This window comes from Antedon bifida, chromosome 10 (genome assembly GCF_963402885.1).
Source record: "Antedon bifida chromosome 10, ecAntBifi1.1, whole genome shotgun sequence".
Taxonomy (NCBI): domain Eukaryota; kingdom Metazoa; phylum Echinodermata; class Crinoidea; order Comatulida; family Antedonidae; genus Antedon; species Antedon bifida.
The window spans coordinates 14,898,299-14,918,431 of record NC_136235.1 but is presented as its reverse complement, the minus strand read 5'-3'; the positions used below and the strand labels follow the sequence as shown (position 1 = coordinate 14,918,431).

The 20,133-nt window shown below is 32.5% G+C and overlaps 2 protein-coding genes across 4 annotated transcripts in view; both read left to right on the top strand.

Annotated features, from left to right (window-relative positions):
• LOC144853691 (adhesion G-protein coupled receptor V1-like) overlaps nt 1-11,578 on the top strand; it is a 57,270-nt gene extending 45,692 nt beyond the window's left edge. For 2 of the 3 annotated variants that reach the window (XM_078711466.1, XM_078711465.1), the window contains 17 exons: nt 88-289; nt 451-557; nt 940-1,056; nt 1,295-1,402; nt 1,846-1,920; nt 2,404-2,571; nt 3,076-3,238; nt 3,408-3,575; nt 3,931-4,158; nt 4,621-4,737; nt 5,367-5,448; nt 5,763-5,901; nt 6,005-6,162; nt 7,084-7,205; nt 7,451-7,672; nt 8,540-8,599; nt 9,313-11,578. In XM_078711466.1, the coding sequence (XP_078567592.1) occupies nt 88-289; nt 451-557; nt 940-1,056; nt 1,295-1,402; nt 1,846-1,920; nt 2,404-2,571; nt 3,076-3,238; nt 3,408-3,575; nt 3,931-4,158; nt 4,621-4,737; nt 5,367-5,448; nt 5,763-5,901; nt 6,005-6,162; nt 7,084-7,205; nt 7,451-7,672; nt 8,540-8,599; nt 9,313-9,855 (2,779 nt within the window). In that variant the 3' untranslated portion in view covers nt 9,856-11,578. The remainder of the gene's footprint in view (nt 1-87; nt 290-450; nt 558-939; nt 1,057-1,294; nt 1,403-1,845; nt 1,921-2,403; nt 2,572-3,075; nt 3,239-3,407; nt 3,576-3,930; nt 4,159-4,620; nt 4,738-5,366; nt 5,449-5,762; nt 5,902-6,004; nt 6,163-7,083; nt 7,206-7,450; nt 7,673-8,539; nt 8,600-9,312) is intronic. The other variant, XM_078711467.1, reaches the window with a different exon arrangement.
• A 295-nt stretch (nt 11,579-11,873) lies between these two features.
• LOC144854099 (uncharacterized) lies at nt 11,874-19,795 on the top strand. The gene is made up of 11 exons (XM_078711984.1): nt 11,874-12,156; nt 12,855-12,968; nt 13,274-13,381; nt 14,153-14,253; nt 14,717-14,773; nt 14,870-14,936; nt 15,260-15,304; nt 15,526-15,707; nt 16,100-16,177; nt 17,989-18,064; nt 18,362-19,795. The coding sequence occupies exons 2-11, from the start codon at nt 12,866-12,868 to the stop codon at nt 18,490-18,492; spliced, it is 948 nt and encodes a 315-aa protein (XP_078568110.1). The 5' UTR covers nt 11,874-12,156; nt 12,855-12,865; the 3' UTR covers nt 18,493-19,795.
• The last annotated feature ends 338 nt before the right edge of the window (nt 19,796-20,133 follow it).

Genomic DNA, 20,133 nt, shown 5'->3' with positions numbered 1-20,133 from the left:
AAGCTATACTATAATTCAGCAGAATGCTATTAATTTTCAAACTTGTCCAGAGTGTTTTAATAATACTGTATATTTATTTAATTACAGAATTCAATCAACTTACTACAAATCAAACATAGTGGGCCTGACAGTCCAAAGAGAGGGCGGTAGTACAAAGGAGGTGGCAATCAGCTGGAGTACAAGACAGCTTACAGACAGCATAGAATGGGGTGGAGTACAGACTCAACCTGCAATTGAAGATGCTGACTATGCACCTGATGAAGGAGTTATTAATTTTGCTGTAGGGCAGGTAACGTAATGTGTTCTTTTAGATAGAATTTTCTTTATTTATACACTAGTTGGAAGATGTATGTAATTGTTATTATATTAAATTGCAAGGAAAGTTAATATAATCAGACTATTTTCAATATTTGGCCAATAAATACTCTTATATTCCCTTTGGTTTTACAGAGGAGTGCATCTATTGACATCATAATCTTGTCATCAACACCTGCATCGTCTGATACTTGGCCAAAGCAATTCCAGGTGGTACTGTCCAATCCTACTGGTGGAGCAAGGTAAATTAATTGAGTATTCTTCATGCGGTAATCACTGCACTCAAATAAGCACAGTACAAAACAATGATTTGTTTCTACAAGTTACAACTAAGCATTGTGGAGATGCAGGAACTCCATTCTTTTATTTTAGTCACATTTTAATGACTTTTTGTTGAGGAATAAATATTCCATTGTTAATAATTATAATTATTGTGTCCTGTAAAAAAACTGTACTGGTTGCACTGGCCCTGGTATAAAGATAAATTTGTTTGCTTTTTACTTAAATACACACATGACTAACCTGTAAATAGTCAGAACTTGTTGTCTGAGTTGGCCACTGTCATTCCTATTGGTATTGATATATTCTATGTTATAAATGTATGTTATATTTCTGTATTCATAGCATTGATGAGGAAGAAAAAACAGCATACATAACACTTGTTGAAGATGAGGACACCAATGATGTTTGGGATACATGGAAACAGGCGTTGACAGACTTGTCTGATGATGGTATAAACAGGTGAGTGTGAACAGGCTAGTTCATCAATTTCATTGTATCGATCTATCTAAAGGACAGTGGCAAATATTGGGTTGTACTTCAGGGAGAACACTGTCATAGCTCAAGTATCGAGGTGTCATGATAAATAATTCGACAATGTGTAGGTCTTTTTGTAGGAACAGTACACAAAGTAAGTTTTTAGTTAGCTGTACTAATAAGTTAATAAATAATAAAAATATTTTATTTGATATTCTTTTAGAGTTCTGCAGTCTATTATGAATCAAATTCGAAATGAGCTGACAGAAGAACAACTTGCTGTTACCATAGAAACTTTAAACAATGTTATTGGGGAGGCTGAGCGAAGATTGTAAGTACAATGCTTATAATTTAAGACTTAATTTGAGATTCCACCCTTGGTCTATTACAAATTACAAGGCCGTAGCGAGAGGATAAAAACAGACGAGGCAAAGATGCTTTAAATATAATTATTAATATAAATATGACGATCTGTACAGGGGTATTGGAGTGGGTGGTAAAAACAGGGCTACGGCCTGAATTATCCATCTACAGAAACTGTTTTGTAAAGTTTAAATTGGTTTACTTTGTTTTGTTTTTTTCAAATCTTGTATCAATTCACATTCATACATTCATTTCACATTTATTCAGTTAAGAATAACTCAGGGACCCTCATTAGAAGCAAAACCTTGTCTCATGATACATGAAAATAAAATCTGAAAACAACAAACAATAAAAATAATAAAAGAAACATATAATACATAACGTTTGGTATTTGAACTTCTTTCATATTAGACTACCAGCCAATCTTCAACAAGACATGATGGATGTTTACTGTGAGCTCATGAATTCTGACCGATCCGACACCAGGTTAGAAACTATTCTTTGTTATTGTCTCATTTATTATCCTTTTTTTCATGCGATCATACTATATGGAATTGTTTATACTAATGATGAATGTTTATATATATATAAGTGCAATGGATGAGAATATTCCACAAATACTTCAAGAATTATTCTTTTTTTTTGTAACACACCTACTGTGTATTTTGAAGGCTAGTCCATAGGCCCATCACAACAAAAATTTGGCACTCTAAATTTTACCACAGGGTAGAGCCGGTAGATAATTGTCCAGTACAGGTTTGTTTTTTAACGCGCAGCAGTCGCCACACATTTTTAAGAAAGGAACTTCTTTCACAACCCTCATTCTGCTTCACTGCTGATGAAAAATAAGTCAGATAATTATCAATGCTGTTGCAAAGGTATATAAACAATAGAAATTTAAAGCCCAGTGCTACCATTGAAGTCTTAAGTAGTTACATCATACAACATGTCATTTTATATCTTTTATAGGGGAGCTTTTGGATTGGCCGAATCTTTCACCTCATTTGCATACACACTGTTAACAGATTCCAACTGTGAAACCGTTCAACCAAAGATCCTAGATTCATGTTCACTGGCATATGTCCAGGTTGCTCGATGGCTGCCTGATAGAATCAATGGACATTCATTTAATGGAAGGTCAGTAACAATATTATGAAACTATTACATGCTCTGAAGAAGAAGGAAACTACAAAAAAGTTTCCTATAAATATACACATAATGCCACATAAATTGCATTCAAATAAAGATTAAATGATTAAATTGAGTGGAGTTTGAGCGGCTTGGTGGTTATGATGCTCGGCTACCAATCCAAGGGTCGTGGGTAAAAGTCCTGTCAGTATCAGGATTTTTTCTAATGACAAATTACAACTCCACTCTCAAAGACTTGTAATAAGACTTTGTTTATGTAGAGCATCTTGTGTATATGTTTGTCTTGTGAACAGGATTACCATCTTATGAAGGATAGTGACTGAATTTGCTTATGGTTATCCTTGTCAATAAGTCTAAATATAAAAAAAACAGTAACATGTATATTTTATTATTGTGTGTTATTTGTGTTGTGTTATCCTTTTCTTTTAATCATCAAGATGTTGAATATGTAAATGTAACATTTGTATTTAAATAATTTACTAATATTTACAGAGGAAAAAATACATTTGCACTACCAAGCAACTTACTGATGGAAGATAACTCGGTGGGTAGAGGTGATGTTCCTACAAGCGTTTGTGAAGATATACACTTTATTGAGTACAGTTCTCAACAATGGTTCTATGGACTCACAGAGCCCACTACAGTTAATCAACAGGTACATATACACATTGGTTCAGTTGGATAATGGCTATTTGTAGGAAACAAAATTGTTGTGGGATGTTAACAAATTTTCTTTCATACAGTTTGTAATTACAACTGTTTTTGTAGACGTGAATGCATCAAATAACATTTACGTATTTCTTTGTTGATATTTATTTTTATAGGTTTTGTCGGTTGGAATAAAAGGGCGTGAAGATGATTTCAGTAATCTTTTGAATCCAGTAACATATCGTGTTTACACTGAAGATGCTAGAGTTACACCTCTAGGAGCAGAGTGTGTGATCTTTAACGGACCATCAGAAAGATGGTTGTCTACTTTCTGTGAGGCGAAGGTAATAGAAAATTGTGATGACATAGTTTATCAATTGTTATAAAAAGATAATAATATATTTATATAAATATATATTTAACTATAACCAGATACTATTACAAAACAATAATTATTATCATAACAAATTAATTTGAACAGTTTAGCTTGCCCAAATATATTATTTTGCCATTCAATGAGTAAGTTTATCAGTCCAATAAAAATCGGTCCAATAAAATTTCATTGAAATAAGAACTTATCTAATAAGCACGCTCTCAATACTATAGATATTAGTGTTTCATTTCATTGTTGTAATTTAATGGAATAATAATAATGATATCCGATACCTTTATCAATTATGACGATGATTTATTTCACAGCGTGTTGAGACTGGTTATGTCGAGTGTGAATGTGACCATCTATCTGCATTTGCTGTCCTAGCAGAGACAGATGATCTGGTTGGTTATAATACCTACATTTACATTTCATGTTTTATCACCATCGTCTGCCTCCTGATGGCGCTGTTAGCGCATCATGTCTGCTCAGTTCATACAATGTTTGCAGCCAAGTTACTTATGCACCTCATCTTTGCTATCATGGCAACCGAGGTAAGATTCTAGGAGTATTAAAGTCATTATAATGTTGTTCATCCCAGATGATTGATATGCTATTTCATTCATATGGTTACAAAAGACATTTTTAGACAGATTTAGACAGATAATAGGATGCTATCGAAATAGTGATGTGGAGAGATGAGAGGTTGTATGTCTTCTGTGCCTCAACTTAAGCTGTTTCGATTTTTATGAGATACAATCGTCTCAATATCCATTTCTGCATCTTGTGTGTTTATGCCGTGATGTCACAAGCTACCTCGCATTCCTTCCTGCAAAGCCTGTCGCACAGTAAATTGCACATTGTACAGTCATGCATCGCCTGTTTCAAAAGCTCGAAATACTACACAGCCCCAGTTTACCTTTACTTTTTACACTATAAGAAATATGGTTTTCGGAAAGGGACATATTAAACGACAAACATACATCACACACGCTATATATCTTTATTTTTTTTAGATCGTGTTTGTAGTTTCAGCGTATATCAGTAACAATGTCTCATCAGAATCGTGTGCAGCATTGGGCGCCATCTTACATTATTTCTTCCTTTCTCAGTTTATATGGATGCTAGTACAGGTAAGTAAACTGCCACTTAAAAATGCAAGCAGTCTTTATTTGGTATTTAATTAATTAGGTTGTATGTTGTCCCTCTATCTTCATTCATTCATCAGTGGAAAATTATTTTCATTGTCATTTGCATATAAAATATACATAGAAATTATGTTTGCTCTGAGATATACTAAAAGAGATTTAAAAAAACAATTAAAATTGTACTCACTGAAACTCTACTGAAAAGCATTCAGTGCCTGAATGGCAGGTGGATAAACGCTGTTTAAGAAACCTATCTTACCTCCCTTTGCTTATAGATACAGTAGAATTCCTATTAAGGGGACACCTCTGGGACACAAAAATGTGTCCCCTCAATAGGGGTGTCCCAAAGGAGGGGTTCTACTGTATACAAAACAATTATAACCTTAATGTTTTCAATATTTTCTGCATGGCTTATACAGTAGGAATCATGATTGCATCTACATACATTGCAAATAAAGGGGATGGGATAATAGCATAATCTTACCTGGACTAAAATAAATGACGCATGACTATGCTGACTAAAGTTGGCCATCATGATTTTTCAATATTTGACCTCATTTCATTGATATGTTTGCTCCAAATGTTAATTAATATACTACTGTTTTTATTTTTAGTCAATAAATTTATGGAAGATTCTTGTGCTGAATGATGAGCACACAGACCGGTTCTATGTCCTGTTTTTTGTTTTGGGATGGGGTAAGTTACTGAACTCAGTTTATCATTTAATATTTTAAAACCGTTTTCAAATATTGTATAATTTTAGTGTAATACAGCCAACTCTTCCAATACCAGACACCTTTAGGATGGCCTAACATTTCTAGTTTTCCAGAAATTCTGGTATTTTTATTTTGTTTTTAATGCGAAAAAAGAATTTGCGACCCTCTGGGCCTCAAGAAAAGTCTGCTTTCAAGAGAGTTTCTTGTTATTATCAAATGTATAATACTTTTATTACAAATATGATCCAATGATTAAATTGATTATTATTTTTTAAACAATTATTTTCTTCAAAGGTACACCAGCAGTTGCAATCGTTGCTTACATCATTATCACTTACTCCATATTTGACTGGCCGTTCCATCAAGATAGCTTACTCATTAATTTGACCAACCCAGAGGTTATTTATGGTGATGTTCACGGCAATGGTGACATGTAAGTATTTTTTTCCATCATATTGCATAGCCATTCAATACTCACGATCCAGGCTACCCTGTTCATGGAGTGATATTATACATGTATATTGTTTTCTCTATAGCTGTTTTATGCCGAGTGTAAATGCTATGCTTGCCAGTGTTGTTGGACCAGTCGTATTATGTATCATGGCTGTTATGACGGTATTCATTCAAGCATATCTTGTGAAACCACAATGGAAGCGTTACGATGATGTCTACATGGGTAGCTACAATACAACAGGTTAGTCATATGTGTATTGTTAGTTTGGGTATAGCAATGTGTAGTCTACAGTTAGTTATTGGTAAAACAAAAGTTAATCATGTATACTACTGTATACGTATATAAAAATTAAAGAAAAAAAAAATCAATCTCCTAACCTTTAGAGCAAACTTCGGAAGGGCCTAGACCCATGCTTAAGCCTATTTCACTTTTTATTGTAATACATTTGTAAGAATATAATTTGTGTGAAACTACTTCAATACATTTTAGCCAGTCCAGGTGGTCATGTATCAGAGTCAATTGCAAAGACACCGGTGAGGTGTAAAACCAGTAAGTTAGAGGTTCAAGTCCTGTCCCACTCACTCCTACCAGCTTCTTTCTCTTACCCTCCCTCCCTAACTTTGGACATGTATGGTATGATTTCGAGCTATGGACTCTTATTTCATTCATTTCATTTTTTATATGTATGAATATTTGAACATAATTTAAATCTGGTGTACAGGTACTTTATTTTAATTCTACTAAATAATATTGCGCTACAGTTTACTGGCGTGTAAGCATAAGAAGATGCCTACCACTTACAGATAATCATTTAATTCACTTTTTGTGTTGTGTCAGGTGACTGGAATCTCAACCTTTACTTTCAAACTTATTTTGTTTGGTTAAGATTAGTATATGTAAACGTAAATAGGGGAATAACCTGCCTTCTAGACGACACATACCACAACTGTCTTCTCTCCTAAGCGTCCCTTAGTGTCGACTGCTGCCACCAAATGGCACCCATTCGTCATTCCAAGAAGAATCTACCACCAGAACAATGGTCGAGGAGTGCCTTGAACCTGTGCCCATTGCATTGCTATGATTGTGGCGACCTGCCTTAACCGCTCGGCCACTCAAATCGACGATATATATTTTGTTAATGCTAATTTGTTTTTTCTACAGAGGTCCGCTTGTTGCTGATTTTCTGGATGCTGTTAATTTTCACATGGTTGTTTGGAGGCTTGCATATGTACTACAGTAAACAATGGATGCTTGTATTATTAGTCCTCTTCAATTTAATTATGGTATGCATTTTTATAATGTTGTTGTGTTAGCTTATGGTTATAAACTAGTCATTCTATGACTTAATAATTTGAGTACACTGATTCAATATATTTCCCCATGCCAACATCATTGCTACCACCTATTTGTTAAACCTCAATCTATTAACTCATGCAAAAAGTACACATGCAAATGTTAAAATATTGAAGAAAAAAAAGGACATATTTGATTCATAGTACATCTTCAATCTATATATCATTTATTACAGGGTTTGTTTGTGTTTCTGATCTACACAATCCTACGCAATCAACTCTGCCGTCCTTCTAAAGGCAACTACTCGCCTAACTACGTCTACGACAACACGGTTATGCTACTTGAGAGCAGCCAGTTTGACAGAGCAGGTAATGCTGTGAGTGTCAATAAAACATCACGTCCACCATCATTGTCAAAGGCAGACCAAGCTAGGTTAGCCATGCTAGCCACTGAAGATGTAAGTTTTTTTAATACCAAATTATGCCATACATTAGTTCGAACTTTGACCTTTGGCCATGAGAATTATCCTATGCTTGAATGGAACATCAAGTTTTTTTCAGTTTTTTTTTTCTTAAACATTAGAAATGTTGTGAAGAATGAATAATCTTTGTTAGTATTATTTATTAATATAATTTTTAATTAATTGATAATTAATATGAATAATTTATACTAATGCTAGGTAAGTTATTGTACATGCATTGGGGTTTTTGCATATTATTAGTTCATTCTCATTGAGACAAAATGCTTTGGATCAATATCCACATTTTGTTTATTTATTTACAATTTTATTATTTATGGTATTTTGATCATGTATATTAATTACCACTATCAATTTAGGAGTGGAGTTTTCATGCAATTTTTGAAATAGTTCACCATTATCACATCACTATTGCATTACTTTCCCATCATACAAGATTAATATAGTAATAATTATTGTATTTTTATTTTATTTTTTTATTTATTCAAATTCTCACAAAAATGTACATACATAGAAAGAAAAAGACATACCATATAACCATACCATATACGGTCCAATCCCAAAATGCACAATGAGTAATGAAAAGGTTTATAACATTATAATAATATATGTATTAGTATACAATTATATCATTGTTGTTATAAATAGTATAATAATATTATTAAGCGCACTGATTTTCAGGAATTAGCACTAAGCAAATATCTGCTATTATTATTATTGTAAATATACTATATTAATGTTTTATTACCCAACTTTGGTTTATATTAATTCACTTTTATTAATTAAATGCACCAACAATTATAATTTTTCAAATTTCTTTAAATGAATTGCTGGTTCTGTCAACAGGTTCGGCCGTCTTCTTCTGTTTCTCAAATTCCCCATCCACCACCACCACCCCTACAAAAGGTGATGTTTCTAAGTTGCTTTCATATATGTTCCTGTATGTGTGCTTTTATTCCGCTTGCACATAGATTTTTCATTATTTTGTACATAAGATTCTTACTTTACTCTGTTAATGTATTGTTTAATTGGTTGATTAATGTTTTTAATTGTTTTATAAATTACTGATTAAAATGATAACAATTTTGATAAATCTCTATTTATATATGTTTTCATTTAATTATATATTTTGGTAATATGTTTTTGATTAGTTGAGTTACTATTTAGTAATAATAACTCTGTTAACTATAATATTCCCTGTTTTTTCTGTATTTATGTGTAAATTCCAATCGTAGTATTTTGTACACTTTGGACTTTTGTAGTAGATTTATCATTACAGTTTTTATTTTGTTTTATATTATCAAGTTCTAGTAATAGTCAGTTTCTTTCTATTTATTTTTTATATTGTTTGTATGTTCTTCTTCTGAACTATATATGCTTTCAATTGTTCATATATTATTAGTATTCTTGATAATTGTCAAAAGTATACTGTATTCTATATTTTATTATTTGTATTTTTCATTAAGAATAATAATGATAAGATAATAATATCAACAATGCTGATAAATGATAAAATGTTCATAGATTCAGAAGTAATATTGAACAGTCTATTGAAATATCTGTCTAAACAAAATAATTATAATGGTACAGTATTAATAATATATTATTTGTATTTATAGTTGGAATGGGATGCCCAGTCTGTTGGTAACCAGAGCCATCACAGTGTCCGAAGTCGGCAAAGCCAACGAAGCAAGCGTTCATCCCTCCAGAATGGCAACATGTACGCACCAGCGCCATTTCATCAGAATCCAGTAGTGTCGCCTGTTGAATCAAACCCGACACCATCAGTCCATCAAAACCAGACACAATCGTTCCATCAGAATCCGGCACAATCATTCCATCAGAATCCGGCACAATCATTCCATCAGAACCCGACACCATCATTCCATCAGAACCCAACACCATCATTCCATCAGAACCCAGTATTTCCACCAGAAATCGATGACAAAGATGAAACAGATTCGCAAGATTTTGATGATTTGATTTTTGCTCTAAAAACCGGTGGTGCGTATAGCCCAGCAAAGGACGATACGTATTCAGACCAACGGTCAACTTCACGTCTTAGTGATTGGCACAACGTGTCACGTGACACTGGATCCCAAAATGACCCTGATGACCCCTATGGTTTCCAAAGAATTTCAATCGCTGATACCCACCTTTGATCTTAAAACCAACTTTCAAGAAAATATATATTATATGTAAATATGTATTTTTTTAAACAAATGTCTCCAATTTTGCTTGTTTGGTATTTTTCTGTTATTAAATAATAATTTTAGCCTGCTTGATTTTTGTGTTTATTATTATTAATAACTTTTTTATTTATTGCTTTGTTTTGTACAATGATTTTGTATTCATTTATTACTAATAATTATGTCCATTATTATACACTAATATATATCATCAACATTATAATTTATGATGTCTCTTACAAATTAAGATTTGATTTAAAGTGTTTACATTCATTTGGGATATGTTAAGAATCATTGTTGATCAATGAGTCATTTAAATTTGTGGTGTTTTTTATATATTATAGTTGGAATTTGTGGTCAATATATAGGATGACTATGGCTAACCAGCTTTGTCTTTCGGATACAGTAATGTATATTAGAGGAATGTGCATGTTTGAGTGCAGCAGCCAGGGATTCTCTGGCCCTTACTAGTCATAAATCTTGTGCAGCTCCAGACTTTTAGAGGCACAACTACAGCCTAGGATAATTTGTCTAACATACATAAGTTTTATTATAATGTAGGTGCGTGCGTGTGTGAGTGTATATTAAGAATATATTATAGTACTTATTTTTTATAGGTTTCTAGGTAATGCAGCAAATAATATTTTATTACTTACTAGGTCAAGGGTTAATTATATTCTGGTAATATTATGAATAATTGTATAATTATGTATGACAATCATGTGGACTTAAGTAATTTAATATCAAAATATTTAATTTACCATACTATTAGAATTAATTTGCATAAGAATGTTATGTTGTATATAAATTATTTAAACAAATTTAAATTATATACATCACTTATTTTGCAACATGTCACAATCAACTAAAGTTAAAAACATATTTATAATGTAATTTATCTAATATTCTTGTTCACATTACTCTTATGCATGAACATGAAGCTGTTATATATTATGGTAGACTATGGATAATTTTACAAACCATACCTCTCTTTATAAAACCGTCCACTATTGCTTAATGCTCGAAAATAAAACGTATTTTTAGTTTAATACCGTCCAAAAGGAACGTCAAAATAAATTCTAATCCGTCCGTTTAGAAGTATGTACCGTATTATATTTGACTTTAAAATGAACTGTCATCTACATAAAAATTGTCTCCTTAAGCCGTCCATTTTTATATTGTCCATAAAGACTTGATGAAATGAAATGACATTTATTCATTTATTTATTAATTTTAATTGTTCCATATATTGTTCATAGTGTAAGTGACGATTTTAAAACTTACTCCAAGTTAAAATGTTAACATATTCATAATGGAAAGTATTATTTGATTTCAGTACATTAAACATTCCAGCAAAAAATCAAATCATATTATTCTATGAATACGATATACGTTGGAAAAATATATCTTAAACCAAATATTATGTGTACCTACTTCATAGCCTATACTTTATAGTATTAATTTACGTTCTTGAAATTGTAATAATGTTTTATAGATTCTTTCATTCTGTAACCCACATTCCATCCATTTTTAATCACCTTGAGTCTCTTTTAACTTTTAGTTTAATGGTTTTATAATATTAGCTTATCAGATTTTGTAATTTTATTGTACTTAATAGTTTCTTATGAATGGCGATGTGCTGTCCGCAATATGTATCTGCTTTGAAATGATTTTGAATTTGAAACATTTTATCTAATTTTGTTTTGTATGGTGTAGTTTTTGTTTTATTTTTATATAACGTATTGTAAAGAGGAGGTTTTCACGCGTTCCATGCTATCTTATTTTTGCGTTTTACCAGAAAGCGGATTATTTACACTTGTATTACGCATACTATTCTCACCGGAAAAATATTTTCAACATTTTGGATTATTCAATGCCAGTTATTACGTCAGAAAGGGGATTATTTACACAATAGGCATACTGTACTATGGCTTTACTGTTTTCAATTTCTTTGAAAGGCAAACAATTGGTAACAAAGCTATACAGCATGGTTATAGCCTACGTAAATCTCCCGTTTCAGCGCGTTGCGCATGTCTCAGCATGTTTCAACAACAATACAACTTATGACTAACCCGGAGCTGAGATTAACAATTACGTTTCTGAACCCACAATCCGGTTGTTGTGGTTTAATGTATATACAGTATTCATAAATCCGGTTATAAACAAAAACAAGCGTTTCTGGAATGAATTTTAGACAGTTGCTGTTAGACTTCGGCCTAGCCTAGCAGTGTCCGATACATACAAGAAAGAGTTTAATTGTTATTGATAAAAAAGGTAAGAATGAATAATAATATTACTATAAGTAACCATAATCATAGTATAGTAGCCCTATCTACTCTACCATACATGTGTACATAAGAGATATATAATATCTCTATGATGTGTAGTAATATAGGTCTAGAGACCAAACCCATATTTCAATAGACCGCACTGAATTTTTAACTGGATCATCTATTTGGATCATAATTCACCATCTAATCAAGTGTCGTTTTAGTAAAATGAATTGTTATTTCTTGGAAAAATTTCATTTAGCTTCGATTTTATATAGATGACAAAATTTCGTTTTTGTAAAAGCTAAAACGGAGTACTTACTCTGACGTTTCGATCTCTATCAGAGATCATTCTCAAATGACTGCGGAATGTTAATGCAGCTTGGTCATGTTTGACGTCATCTGTTGATGACGTCGTACGCCTCCGGTTGTAGATTGGAGGTTGTGCGGGGCTCGGCCAGGTGATGTGTCTATCTTCACACATCACCTGGCCGAGCCCCGCACAACCTCCAATCTACAACCGGAGGCGTACGACGTCATCAACAGATGACGTCAAACATGACCAAGCTGCATTAACATTCCGCAGTCATTTGAGAATGATCTCTGATAGAGATCGAAACGTCAGAGTAAGTACTCCGTTTTAGCTTTTACAAAAACGAAATTTTGTCATCTGAATTGTTATTGTTATTAACTTTGCTATAGATACTATCGTAATGATACGAAGATACGTTGCAGCGCTGGTTGTTCTGATCTGCTGTTTCTACACATGCCTACCATTGTCTGCAGCGCAGCAAACATGTTGTGACGAATTAGAAGGTGAACACTTGGAATTCTCTTTGACATTTTATACGTGAATTCATCCGCTTGACATGTTTATGGGTTATGAAAGCTGTGAAATAAATACAGATAGTTTATTATCAATATTATATTGAAAACAATTATAGAATAAACACCAAAAAAGTCCCAAAATGTTAACTCATTTCCATCCGATAAAATTCAAACGTTCGCCTATTTCCAAAGAATCCAAATCAAGAAGTAAAGTAAAGAAGTAACAGATTTAAATGGTTTTAACAGTTTTTATTAATTAAAATTGTACAAGATAACTATTATTTTTACTACAGGTTATGACGAAATAAGCAATTGGCCTATTATAATAAACTTTTATACAGTTCAACTGAACGATTCGTTTTGGGACTTACGAGCCAATTTATCCTGGACAGCTGTAGATGGTAAGTCACATCATTCTTTTTCCTTACATTATGTTATAATATAGGCCTACGTGTTTAGATTTCTCCAGTATCATAATACATTTGGTAATTCAACATCATATATGTGTGTCACATGTATCTTCGAGTATCATACCATAACCTAGCCCTTAATCTACCTTGATGATACAGGCGCCACATCATGTGATATGAATGAGATGCTGTATTACAAAATATTCCTATGATACTTGATGGATATTGTAGTACTGTATGTAGAGACACAGGGCCTTCGGCGTAGTGCATATAACTTGCTATTTCCATTAACACTTAACATGGATAATTCATTCATTCAATCTTTTATTTCGGAATCTCTGGTCCATAGAAAGTAAAAATTACATATAAATGAAATAAAATAAACAAGACAAATTACTACTACTCATCTCAGGATAATACTATGGCCTAATGTTTATATAAAATTTTTCTAATATTTCTTTTAAATTTTCTAAATATTGTATTATAATCAATTGTGATTGGATATAATTGCAATATATAAAATACATAGTGATCAATAATACATTTTAAAACATTATGATTGATTGAGTAAAAAAAGGGCTATTTCTTATGAAATGCATGTCATTTCTATCTTAAGATTTCTTTTTAAACTACATATTTCAAAAACTTAAATAATGAATAAGATAAGATGAAAATAAGATAAGATGAAGAATGTTGTTAAAGAAAGTTTAATTATTCCTGATCCGGTAGAATATATGAAACCATGTATATTATAACTTACAGGTTATGTTAGATATGATGTTGAATTTGAGCCGTACAGTGCGCCAACTGGTAACAGCTCGGACTGCAATTCGTCTGAGTGTACATTACAAGGCAATGCTACCGTAAGTTATGTTGTTTAACGGAGAACATACTCGAGTATGTGTCACAATGTGAAATACCTCTCGAATTTTCATAGCATATGTAACCCCGCCTCATTATTTCACTTTTATTTTCATTATATTGCGTATTATAATGTTTTGTTCATTGCCTGAAAAAAAATGTTATTATACGACGCTGTCATTATTATGGCAGCTTATAGGGAGCTGTCGGCGACTTTTACATATAAATGTGAAACAATTAGAATGGGAATAGATCTATAGATTTTTTTAAAATCAATACAGTAGTTAGTAGCACTCTTTTAGTAACAAACACTACAGTATATGAAGTGTTTCTCTGAATGCTAACATTTCTATTGACAAGCGTTGCATTCGTTATAGCCACTGTGTAGTCTGTTAAATCACCATTATTTTTATTTTTAAACCGTTTTTTTTCATGTCCTGTAAATCTGTTGATTTCTTTTTGCAGAATGAAAACGTGATTGTTGTTGACGGCTTAAAGTTTGGTTTCTTATACAGACTTAAGGTAATTATTTCTGTATTTTCTATTACAACCTAAATATTGTGTAGTTGCCATGTTTTAAAAGTAATGCATGTTTGTATTTTGTTTTGGTTTCTGTAGGTGTATTTTGTAAAAGCTGGAGAAGTACAAAGAGGACCATACGCTAGTCTTACTCGAGATTCTCCTGGAAAGTAATCTTTCTTAACCATCACTCTAAAACAACATTAAGTCGATTTGTATTCACTACCGATTTTATTAACTGATAGCGCCTCAATGGAGCAAAGGCCTGAAACCATCTTCCATTCTATTCTGTTTTGGGCAAGTCTGGTGATGGTATTTCACTTCTGTCTTCACTTCTGATCTTCTTCTCATGTCTTCCGCCTCATGGTTATTCCAGTTACATTGCCGATATTTTTTCTTGCAAATTCATAACAAACATCGCTTACAGATCAGATTCAGTTTGTATAATACCATCTCGTTTACATTTTGTTTTTACTTTAATAATTTCAGATTGTATTTACAGAACGCGTAACTTCGCTTTCTGCCAGGAACAAGGTATGGACGGCCTAAAAATATATGGACATGATGATGTCATAGCACTGCCATTTTTGGGCATATCACTACCTTATTTGAGCACGTCACTTGTTTTTGTCAAACTAGTTTGATAGTGTAGACAGAGCTTTATACTAATTTGTAATGTAATTTTAAATTTGTCTAAAGTATAACTGGTAAAACGTTGGATTGCATACAGTTATTGATATAGTTTTCGTTTTTAGCCGTGCAATATGCTGGGCAGCCTTTTGATATTCAAGATACAAATATTAAGTTGCACGACGACAGGGAACACGTGACTGTTTTAATAACATGGCGTCAGTCAGCAAACATCAACCCAGAGACACCTCTAAATTATTATGAATTCATTTGGAAAGGAGGTTCAACGGAAATGCAAATCGCGTTGGTAAGTTGTTTATGGGGCGCTTTAAGAAAAGTTATTATTACTAAATATGTTAAAATAGAGAAAATGTCTGAATGGACGCGAGAGAGTACCTGAGAGGATACTTATCGATGAAGAAGATACACATCAAGTTGAGTCTAGTATTTGTTAATGAATGGGTCTACATACTGATGTTGAGAGTTTGTTACTGATGCTGCCCAGAAATGACAATCTCATACTAGAATATACGATGGCCCGTAACTGTAACACTGGATTAATAGTTAAGATTTGCGAAAATTAACTAACTGGGTTAATATTATATAATAAAGTCTAATAATTAGTTTATGTTGCCGTTGTATTATTCACTTCAAATGTTTTAATACTATTTGCTCTAATGCCTCTTCTTTACTACATAGAACATTTCATATGAATCAGGAGGATACGTTATGACAGAACTAAACAATCTACTTGTGCATACATCGTACTCACTGTCGGTAAGTACCATTTTAAAAATTGACAAACCTAAGTTTTATGAACATTTCATATAACCATTCTTGATTATGTAGACATGAGGTTGCGCGAATAAAAATAGATGATTGTGGTTACATTTAGGCCTAATCCGAGAATTCAAATATTATTATGATACGAATTAATAATAATGTGGCTCTACAATGGAAGTTATTTTTGCGTCAAATTCGTGGCACAATCTAGACAACGGAGATGAACCCAAGACAATGGAGTTGGTCCATCAAACTACAGTTCGATTTATAGATTTTCAGAGGCCTCGCAGGGGATTTGGAGTGCAAGAGAGTCCAACACACAATGTGGCTATTCGGGAAAATGTTAAGAACTAGATGGTATGCTCGCTTCGCTTGCGTACCATCTAGGTCGTGTCCACAGATGGTTCTCGAATACACAGTAATTTCAGCGTAAAAAATGTACGTACCGCAGGACTATATAGTACATTGTCGTTTACAGAAACGATTAAATAGACACGATGATTTGTGTAAAATTAGCACCCTGGGAATTAGGCCTTGTCTTAAAAATGTGTCCAATTTTTTTATTTGAACTCATTTAAACAAAACCAATTTGTGTTTTGTATATAACATTAGAGTTGAGGGATGGGGAAGAAGATGGGAAGAACAATTTTTAAATATATTCTCTATCCACTCAGTAACGAAATATTGTTTTAAATGTTTTATAGGCCTATCAATAATATACCACTAAACACAGTAAAACATTTACGATTTATAATACTTTTTTTAAACTGTTCTTTTCACATTCACAGTAAGACAATTTCGATGGCGACCAAAAATGGTTAATACGTACAGTATTTACAATATTGTCAAAGTATTGCAATACTATATATAAGTTTTATTCTTCAAGGGCCCATAAATTTACCTACTTGTGTTAAACCAAGGGCTCATAAATTTACCTACAAACTGGGAGTCTGAGAGATTGGAATGTTCCATTCATCGCAAATCAATACATTTGTATAAACGTATATTAAATCTATCAAAATAGTATTTTTTAAAGAAAATCGGCCTGTCTTCAACATTATGATACTGTACTCGAGCTGTTCAACCGGTTTTCAGCTATTAAAAACAATTATCGTAGGAGGAGATAGGAAAATGCGAAGCATCCTCGTATTATTGTGTGCAGGTATTTTTCATGAGGACATCCATTCGACAGTGTATACCACGATCGGAAAACACCCCTATTTGGGGCAAATCGTTGAACCTAAATTCGTTTTAATTGTCAATAACTAATTATCTAACTAAATTTAATTAGTAAACAGGGTTACATCAGGTGGTTAAAATCAGTACCGAGATTCTAACCAACTTTATATACCATCGAGTAAACATTCTGGAAATAACGCGCGATTTACCGAATTTTGCCCTTACGTAAATTTATATATAGATGTGATAATGAATTACCACAGATATAAATTATGGTACAAACTTTGGACGTAACGTAAGTGATTTGACCAATCACAAGTGATGGATTATTCGAACTGTCGCTTGTCATTGGTCAACACGCTCGCGTTGCGTAGGAACAAATCTTTAGCAGTTCTCGAAAAACAATTAGTGAATTCACATGATTTGTTTATTCCTTCATGGTTTGTTTACTTCCTCCTTGGTTCGTTTACTTCCTCCTTGGTTCGTTTACTTTCTTTATGGTTTGTTTACTTTCTCCGAGGTTCGTTTACTACCTCCATGATTCGTTTATTTTCCTCCATTGTTTGTTTACTTCATCTACGGTTTGTTTAATTCCTCCATGGTTTGTTTTATGTTAATATTTTTAGATTACTCCTATTGTAATTGGCGAAGATGGATCAAACATTCGAGGGCGAACTGGTTATGGGGGAATCAGAACATATTGTAAGTTTTACATAATCTTTTTCTTAATATATAAAGCATTGTTATAACGAGTATTCCTGTTATCGCATGTCATAATAACAGAAACAATAAGTTACCAGTAGTAATTTTAGGATTATATCCAGAATATTATTTATTTCCAAGCAACTAGCATATATAAATTTGTCATACCTATATTTTAGAACTTATAATCAAACAATTGATATTCATTAGTCACCAATACATATTTAACTACACAAGTTAATGAGAAAGAAACTTACAGTGTTTGTTTTGTTTTGTTTATTTTTTTTCCGTTTGTAGTTGACATTCCGCCGGAAGAACAGGAACCGCACACAGTTGCAATTGCTCTTATTATTTCTGCTGCCGTAATCTTTGCAGTGGCTTCGATTTTGGTGTTTGTATGGTTAATGTATAAAGAATCTCACAATTGAGGTTGGATTTAGTAATAGCTTAAGTTTATATTAGGCCTGTAATCATTTATTATTACATATTATACTGATTATACAATTTCCTCTCGTGTGTCTTGTGGCACATCAAACTAATTGTTTACTTTTAAATTGATAGAAATAATAATTATGATAGTAGCGTTCTAAAGGCGCACGTATTTAGCATGCTGTTAATCTAAAGGGACGTTTGAGATATGTCGGACTACAATTCTAAGGTAAACTTTTTGCAGTATACGTTTACTCATTGCAGGTCGTCCATTAGATTTCTGAGAAGCAATAGTAATTTGTTGAATTTCAAAAATATGTTTTACCGAAACAACTGTCTGTTTCTGCAACAGTTGCTCTATATCATTTTAGTACAATTTAAGTATACACATATGCCAACAGTATAGATAGATCGCTTCACTAAACACTATGTAATTGTGAGTATTATTGATATAGTTTCTTGCATTCTGGATATTTCCCATTACTCCCAGAAGTTCATCTGGCCCAAAACAGAACAAGAGTCATTTTAGCTAGTTGTTCGTGAGCTATGGTGAATCCACGGCAAACCTCTGAATACGTGCAATGTCAACAAGCAGTTGAATCACCATTTATGGTCCTTGCTCCTCCTCTATTGAGATGGCAGTGTGTTATCATAGAAAGCGTTTAGGCTTAATTTATAAAAATTGTATACATACACAATACCCGAATATCTTATGTATTAATAATGTCTGTTTTTTCTTTTATTCTTTCAATAATATTTAATATCTCCAAAAGTTTATCATTTTCTCCTTTTGGTTGATTTCTCTTGCTGAACCATTCTTTATTTTGATCTTCTTTAAGTTTTATTCTCTCAAAAATATCATTTATATTTCTCACTCTCTCGTTTGGGCTCTTAACTTCGTTGTTCGCCTCCAATCTTTTCTCTACTGTGTCATTCATCTTTGAAACATATGTGATCTTTGAGTGGTTGGTGTATCCCACAGTTAGTGTTATCTTGAAATGCGGGACGTAAGTTGATAGTATACCACCACACACAAAAGTAAGAAGGATGCACAAAATTAAACGAGATTCCATGTCCTGTGAACACAAATTATATAATGTACTATAATCTATAAAAATAAGCACCATAAACATACATATATAAATTTACTTTATTATTTCGACAGTCATTTTGAAATAAATGTCATCTGTAAATACAATGGTTTAGTTAAGTTATTAGAATGTTTTCATATTTTTCAAGTGTTAAATTTGTTCAAACCGATTATTAAAAATATTATCGTATGTTACTAGAAAATAACATAACATCTGTGAGAAAATAATGAAGATAATAATAATCTTTCATAACAAAAGTAATTTTCATTATTATCGTCATTGCCATTAAAGCACTCGTGTAAATCTCTGTATACACTATCAAACTAGTTTGTCAAAAAATATGTGATGTGCCCAATTATGGTAGTGATATGCCCAATATGGTAGTGATATGATGTTATAGTGTCCAATTATATTGGTACATCATAATATGTTGTCACATGAATTGTGATAATGGAGAACCCGGAAAGAGTGAACCTCTTCCCTGGGAAAACTTAAGATTTATTTTTCTTATAGTTATTCACCAACCGAGGAGGAGGATGATAAGCCTAT